The 7488-nt window shown below is 42.2% G+C and overlaps 1 protein-coding gene across 4 annotated transcripts; it reads right to left on the minus strand.

Annotated features, from left to right (window-relative positions):
• On the minus strand, positions 307-2406 carry LOC110436584. Of its 4 annotated transcripts, XR_002454384.1 has the most exons (4): positions 2002-2406; positions 1795-1874; positions 1047-1128; positions 307-559 (listed from the first exon to the last, which is right to left on the minus strand). XR_002454384.1 is itself a non-coding variant. In XM_021463938.1 (3 exons), exons 1-3 carry the CDS (start codon positions 2286-2288, stop codon positions 453-455), a joined length of 465 nt encoding a protein of 154 aa, XP_021319613.1. In that variant the 5' UTR covers positions 2289-2406; the 3' UTR covers positions 307-452. The 4 variants fall into 4 exon arrangements, 1 of the variants encoding a protein (XP_021319613.1); XR_002454385.1 differs by having other exon boundaries at positions 1058-1874; XR_002454383.1 differs by having other exon boundaries at positions 1047-1874.

The following is a 7488-nucleotide window of genomic DNA, read 5'->3' on the forward strand; positions in this document are numbered from 1 at the left end:
CCAAAAAACCGTCACAATACAATATCTTTGATGGTTTCATCAGATATCGTCACGGATTGAGCGTCATGGATTAACCTCTGTGACGATTTTGACCAAACCGTCACAAATTGACAAAATCCGTGACGATCTCACAGTTGAACCCAAAGCCTAGTTAGCCCAGCCCAAGCCCAATACCTATGACGGTTCTAAACCGTCACAAATAAATTGCCACATCATCATCAGACTGCTTACGTGGATGATAACATGGATGCTTACATCACCAACTGGCCCATCTATTTTTGTTTTAAGAAGAAATCCCAACATTCATTGAATGACAAATATGGTGAAATTTCATTATAGCATTCTGAATTATAGATTTACAACCATTTGGTCAAATATGTTTATATAAAAAGATTTACAAATTGATGATGAATCAATTTAAAAACTACACTAATTCAAACAGCTAACATTGTCTATCCACCATGCCGCGATAAGCAAATAAGCAATGCAACCGCCTTGGTGAAATGATGTTCCTTGGTCAAGCACTTCTCCAATATTGTTTTATCCACCAATTCTCTTCCTAAAAACCAGAAAAAGAAACGTTCAATCAAATGGTGATTCAAAGAACTTAATAGATAGCACTGCAACGACAAGATAATGTAACACTACTAATTGTTGAATTATAGATTAGAACACAAAAACTATTAATTCATGTAAGAAAAACTTATGTATCTACTCAATAGTCTGGCAGCCGTTTTATCAAAACAGGAATAAATGCAAGTAACACATACACGGAAGATATATTGCCATAGTCAGTGCACCTAGAGAAATACATGATTTGCCAAGGGAGCATAGCTTTGAATTAGGGTGGCAAAAAGAGAAATAACAGGTCAACCAGCAAACTTAGAGTTTTCTGAAATCTCAATTACCACACTTGTTTTTTGTGTGCCTGCTGAAAAATAAATGCTAATGTTACTACATACTATACTATCGAAAATGTCCAGCATGCTTTAAAATTATTAAACTTCTTGTTTAGCAAACAGGAGGTTAGAACCTATAATACTCACTCAAAACTCACTAGTTAGATAGAACAGTGATTGAAAGCATAGCGACTGCCTCAAACTAGTGCTGAAACCTATTCCAAATGGCCTGTAGTTGCACAATAGATAGCAGTCATCGTCAGATTTATTTGTCATACATATATGATGCTTAAATCCCTACAGAAAGTGTAGATGGAAAAATAGAGGGCTACAAGCAGGAAATAGTAGTACACTTGCCATCAATTTATTACAAGTGACATCACAACAGTAGGAGCTAACTAACCATGCTAACTAGAAGCAGCTCCGTGACTACCTATGGTCGAATTAATAAGCAGTTGTAGTATACTGAACTTCCAAAGATTAATTTAACTAGGAGCAGTACACTGAACTACATCTTTAATCTAGACTTTGGCCGATGGCTATATGCATCCAGAATACAAGAGACCACCAGCAAATTTATAGTTTAATGGTGAACTACAGAATTAAGTATATTAAAATCTACACTACTGCATTACATGCAGAACATATCACTGTAAATAGCCTAAAATTATTATTCATAACACTATGAGAATGCACAGTTTCTTGGGTGTTAGATAACCTGGGACAAAATATCACCACAATAGTATAGCTAATCATCTATTGAACACTTCATTGAAAAATATATACAAGAATAACATGTATAACTTTAGTATCGAGTATGATTTTTAGAGTGTTCTCCGAGCTTGTCAAATTTATGTTTTTATTGATGCTGAACTGAATTCATATTAAAAAATACAGAATCATGTTGCTGTTGCCGGTTAACAGATGCAAAGCCAACACCATTGAACTGCTGCTAATTCAGAAGAAATTCAAAACCTGAAAAATTCAGAACTGCAAAAATTTAGAACCCTAACGCATCATTGCAGGACATCAGTGAATGGGTTATGCAATTTATACTCTGAATAGGATGAATTTATGTTAGCATATATTGGAAATTACTAACCTCTGGTCTCCCAAAAACAAAGGCATGAGAAGACCTCTGCCAAATCTAACCACAGAGAAGGCCGTCATCGCCAGCATCCTGGCAGAGCTTGTCACGCCAGAGCTACACGTCACCATGCCTCTGCATGTGCCGGAGCAGCATGCTGCTAGGCAGGGCAGCGTCCGCCCAGAGCTGCACGCCTCCAAGCCGTTGCATCTACCCGGAGCAGCACTACCAGGCTGCCTCTGCCCAGATCTCGGAGTCACGCGCCACCAGGCCACATCTACCGCCGCGCCACCATGCCGCATCTACGGGAGCCGCCTGCTCCAGGCCGCGTCCGCTAGTGTGGCGTGGGATGTGCGTGGCACCTGCTGGAAGGGAGAGAACTGGGAGAGTGTGGGTGTGGGTGGCGGCTGGTGGAGGGAGGGGGGCAGCTGCGGTGGGTAGGATTAGGTTTTGGGTCTCTTACTATATACGTGAGCTGTTAGCGGGCTTTGGGTTGGATATCCAAAACGCTATCTCCTGTGTTGTAATTGATAGTGTACAATTGGTGACGTTCTCAAAATCCATCACCAAGAAACCGTCACAGATTAACACATTTCTTGTAGTGTCCAGATTTCCGAGCAGACAACCAAACACTAATATCTCAAGAACCTTCTGGTGTACGTCGAGCCTTGACATCATTTGGTTTTTGAAAGTAAATTGGCATGTTCGTTTATTGGCTTATGTCGATGATAAAAAGTACTGTTTACTGATTTATTATGATAAAAAATATTATATAATGATTAATAAGTCATTCTGATAAGTTCAAGCGACCAAGACCTTAGGAAGGTGTCCTAAGCTAAAACATATACAATGCCATTGTTTGGTATGGGAACAGCCAAAAAATAAAGATCATGTTTAAGGCTAATTTAGATCGCATGAGCTAGTAGTTAGCTGGTAAAATTAGCTCTAGTAACTGAGACACTCTAGCTATTAGCATAAAATGAACTATTTAGCTAATATGCCTCCATTCTAAATTATCAGCCGTTTTGACTTTTTTTATACATAAAATTTGTTGTACATATACATGTCTAGATGCATAGCAAATTCAATGTATCCAAAAAGTCAACATAATTAATAATTTGGAACAGAGGGGCTTCATAAAAAAGTTATTAATTAACACTTTACTAGCTAAGTATATTAGCTGGAGGATCTAGATGGAGCTTAGCTAATATGTCCGTTAATATCTCCCCTAATAAAAAACTATTAGCTAGCTTCCTTAGCTAGCAGCTAACAATCAACTGTCTGGATCCAAAGAGGCTCTAAACTAGACGCAAACGCAGGCACAGCCGCTTGCTCCCCGGTGATTCGCAGAGCAAGAGCAAATTTTCTTGTGTGTCTGCTTGCTTGCGATCTCCGCGTGGGCGTGGCTAGGTTTCGTTGGACTGTGGATATATATGCAGCACACTTGGCTTCTCCTGGGTTAATTTCCAGAAAAGATGGAAGTGACATGACTGCTCAACTACTAAACCAACCGGCCGAGCGAATTGAAGAGGTGCAAACAAGACAGCTGACACGCCCCGGGAGTATATATACACGGGTTAATCAATTCAGGGCTTCCCTTCCAAGGAACCGACGTATATACACCATTTTTCATACAAATATATTACTCGCTCCAATTTGCTTGTCTTGATAGGAACCTACCCTGATACTAGCTTAAGATTATCCATCGAACCACCAGTCTTTCATCAATGTTTTTCTCTTACAAGTCACAACAAATCAATAAATAGTACTTTCGGCTATGACTTTTTTAGACAAGCAAATAAGTACAACACTATCTGCCAGCCTCTTTAATTGGTCTGGTATGATGGTGCTAACTAATTAACGGGATTAAGCCCAAATGCTATACATTATTGTTTGGGGAAGGGGGGATGTTATTCATTGGCTTGGATATGCTTTCAGTACGGATATAACAAGTAGTACAATGGAGGAGGAGCCACTATAGGATGTGGTACACGGCTTGATGCTTGTTAACCACACAGATTTTGTACTAGGCCTTGTTTAGTTCCGAAAAAATTCAGATTTCGCTACTGTAGCACTTTTGTTTTTATTTGATAAATATTATCCAATCATGAACTAACTAGGATCAAAAGATCCGTCTCGTGATTTACAGACAAACTATGTAATTAGTTTTTGTTTTCGTCTAAATTTAATGCTTCATGCATGTGCCGCAAGATTCGATGTGACGGAGAATCTTGAAAATTTTTTGGATTTCGAGGTGAACTAAACAAGGCCCTACTCCTATGTTTGTTGACCAATGGGCGGAGATCCTAGACGACGCACGGTTTCATTCAACAACGGCCACACGCAAACGGCAGGATGGTACTGCAAACACGAAACTGCACATGATTTTATTTTCTTTTCGGAAGAAAACTGGAGAAGTTTTCACATTGTTTACTTTCTCACTCATGCGTCCTTTCGATTATTTATATATATATATATAATAAAAAAAAGAACCTAGAAGTCCACTGTACCCTTCACTTCCGAGAGGGACAAAAGCTTGAGATCACACGCACACACCTCGCCTCGCCATGTGACAGTGTGTCTGCCGTTTGACCGGGGATTCGCTTACTTCGGCCTTTTTATAGTTAATGGCTGAAAAGTTTTAGGTGGAATATTTTCATTTGTATTTGGTAATTATTATCTAATTATAAATTAACTATGTTTAAAGAATTTATCTCGAAATTATAGATAAACTATGAAATTAGTTATTTTTTATATATATTTAATACTCCATGTATGTCCCACAAAATTCGATGTGATAAGAAATCTTGAAATGTTTTATAATTTTGCGTGTAACTAAACAAGACCTTAAGCGCAAGGGGAACGAAAGCGAAACAGAAAAGCCTCATTACTGTACTACATACATACTGTACTCACCAAACGCACACGCATGGCATGTTACCCGGCTGGGGTGGTTCCGTTACTCCTGTGTCTGCAAGCTAGTGGCTCCAGCAGCGTGCGTGCGTGCGTGCGCAGACTGCAGAGAGAGGCGCACACAGGAGGCCAATCATTTGACCGTGACTGTTGGCAAAAGTCCAAGGCCTGGGAATTTTCCATGATCTCGGTGACACCACACGTCCACACCACCGCCGCTCCATGGCTCCATGTTCTGAAACCAGCCGAGTTTGTTAAGGTTTTCCCTCGAGGGCAAGGGTCACGTGACGCGCCTCGCCTCCCGGCCCGTGCTTTTTATTTGGATCCCCCTACCGTTTGGTTCTCCGCAGGACAGATGCACGGAACAGCCGCTCGCTAGCCCACACCACATGGGTGCTCGCTGCTCAAGGTAACGTAGCGTGCGGCCAAGCAAAACGGGCGGGCAGGGGCAGCTCCCGTGTTCTCTGCGGGGGCTTCTGCACGTGTTGGCTTTTATGCCAGTCCGCGAAAGGAGGCATTTGGCGGTTTGGCCAGTCCGCCGACGATGCGACGAGGAAAAAAAAAAGATAGTTTTAGGTAGCCAGGCAGGCAGGCGCCCGCCAAGCGGAATGCACGGGCTGCCTCTTCCGGCTCCATCTGCCGCCTGCCGGCGGGCGGGCGGTGGCCGGCGGCATAGAGCTGTGCCACTGCCAGCCACGCGCACGGGCGCGTCCCCGTGTGCATGCATGCGCCGCGCGAATGGTTGGCTGAGGCCGACAAACTAAAGCCTTGTTTAGATTAAAAAGTTTTTAGATTTTGACTCTAAAGTATTTTTTTTTATTTTATAAACACTGTCTAATCACGGAGTACGCGAGAAAGATGGCATTGCGTTGCCCGGTCCGCGGCCCGTTATTTTGGGCGCGGGCGCGCCAACCTTTGCTGTTGCTGCCCAGCCCCCAAGTGCCTGCCCGGCCAACCAATCCAATCCCAGAGCAGGAACGCCCCGCCCGCCGGCCGCCGGCCGCCGGCCGCCTGCCTATACCTATCTGTCTGCGCCTGCCCTTGGAAAAATAATGGTTGGGTTCTCCAAAAAAAGCAGGAGCAGCACCCAACGTCCCAACTGCATGCACATGCATCCGTGTGTGTATGGACCAGGATAGACCGACCGACCTCTTAAATCCGCCGCGACCATTACACCCGCCGGCGGCCGCGCCGAAATGTGCCGGTACTACAGACGTAGACGTGTATGGTGTGTGTACCCGGCGGAGATCGGCCAACTCGCAGTACTTTGTGCTTCCGTTCCGGACCATGAACAAACACAAAACCGGTTTTTACGGCCCGGCCCATGAATTCCCCTGGGCGCGTTGCCAGTCGATGTAGCGGCCCAGCCCAACTAACAGCAACAACTATTGGCCCCCCAGCACCGGCACCCTGGCGGCAGCCCACCAAACCGACACTCTCCGTGTTCTGATAAAATCTCAATAAAACCGGTCTAAAGCCAGTCTCAATATATAATTTTATGACAGCCTTTATAGGGATAAAACTTTTCTCTCATCTGATGAAACTCCTTCATTTAATGATGCTGCCAAGTCAGCAATTTTGCTTATGTGACACCTTATTTAATGTGCATGACACTCTTATAAAACATGCATTGAGACTAACCTAATACGTTTTGAAAAAACGGCGGATTCCTAAATATTTGTTCCAAATAAATAATTGAACGGCGTAGGGAAACAGACATAATTATAGTTAAGATGCGAGGAGTACAGAGCAGAAAAAAATTGCAGCCCGATTGTAACAATGATCCGTGTGGCCTTAGCGATCCGCTTTAATCAAGTGGGTCGAATTTACCGCGTGTACTCATTTCGTATCAGATTTAAAAGTCGTTTTGATAAAATTTAGGCCAAACATTAAAAATATAAATCATAAGTGACTTTTAAATTATTGAGTTTATAAATGTGAAAATTATATAAATAAATTTGTCTTGAAAAATACTTTTATAAAAATATGCATATATTATTTTTTTCTAAATATTTTTATAAAAATAAGAGGTCAAAATTATATTTTATAGACGGTGTCGCTATCCTCAAGAGAGTATTAGGTTGGACCGGAAGCGTTGCCGGCTGTTCCAGTTAGCATGCAGGAGTACAGGACACGGGGCATACAGGCTATAGGGACATTCAATTTGATCTCAACATTCGCACGTGTTCGGCTGATATTATTTGCAGCAGCAGCGCCTGCCGCTGCCGAGAGTTAAAAACATTGAGGAATCACCATACGCACAGCGCCAGGGCAAACATCAGAAAACGAGCTACATCACGCACCCACAGATCCACATGATAATCCAAGTTCAACCAAACAAAACAAACAGTTGTCTGTCAACAACAAAATAAATACTAAGGCCTTGTTCAGTTTGCAAAAATTTTGGGATTTCGACACTGTAGCACTTTTGTTTTTATTTGACAAACATTGTTCAATTATGGAGTAACTAGGTTTAAAAGATTCGTCTCGCGATTTACAGATGAACTGTGCAATTAGTTTTTGTTTTCATGTATATTTAATGCATCATGCATATGCCGCAAGATTCGATATGACGGGGAATCTTGAAAA

Source organism: Sorghum bicolor, chromosome 6 (genome assembly GCF_000003195.3).
Source record: "Sorghum bicolor cultivar BTx623 chromosome 6, Sorghum_bicolor_NCBIv3, whole genome shotgun sequence".
Classification (NCBI taxonomy): domain Eukaryota; kingdom Viridiplantae; phylum Streptophyta; class Magnoliopsida; order Poales; family Poaceae; genus Sorghum; species Sorghum bicolor.

Excerpts from the sequence above, each read along its gene's own strand:
- LOC110436584 (XM_021463938.1), bottom strand. The coding sequence starts at position 2,288 with ATGCGGCATGGTGGCGCGGCGGTAGATGTGGCCTGGTGGCGCGTGACT. Across the intron at positions 1,129-2,001 it reads TTGTTTTTGGGAGACCAGAG|GCCATTTGGAATAGGTTTCA; the intron begins GTTAGTAATTTC and ends GTGCAACTACAG. Across the intron at positions 560-1,057 it reads ATCACTGTTCTATCTAACTA|GAAGAGAATTGGTGGATAAA; the intron begins GTGAGTTTTGAG and ends TCTGGTTTTTAG.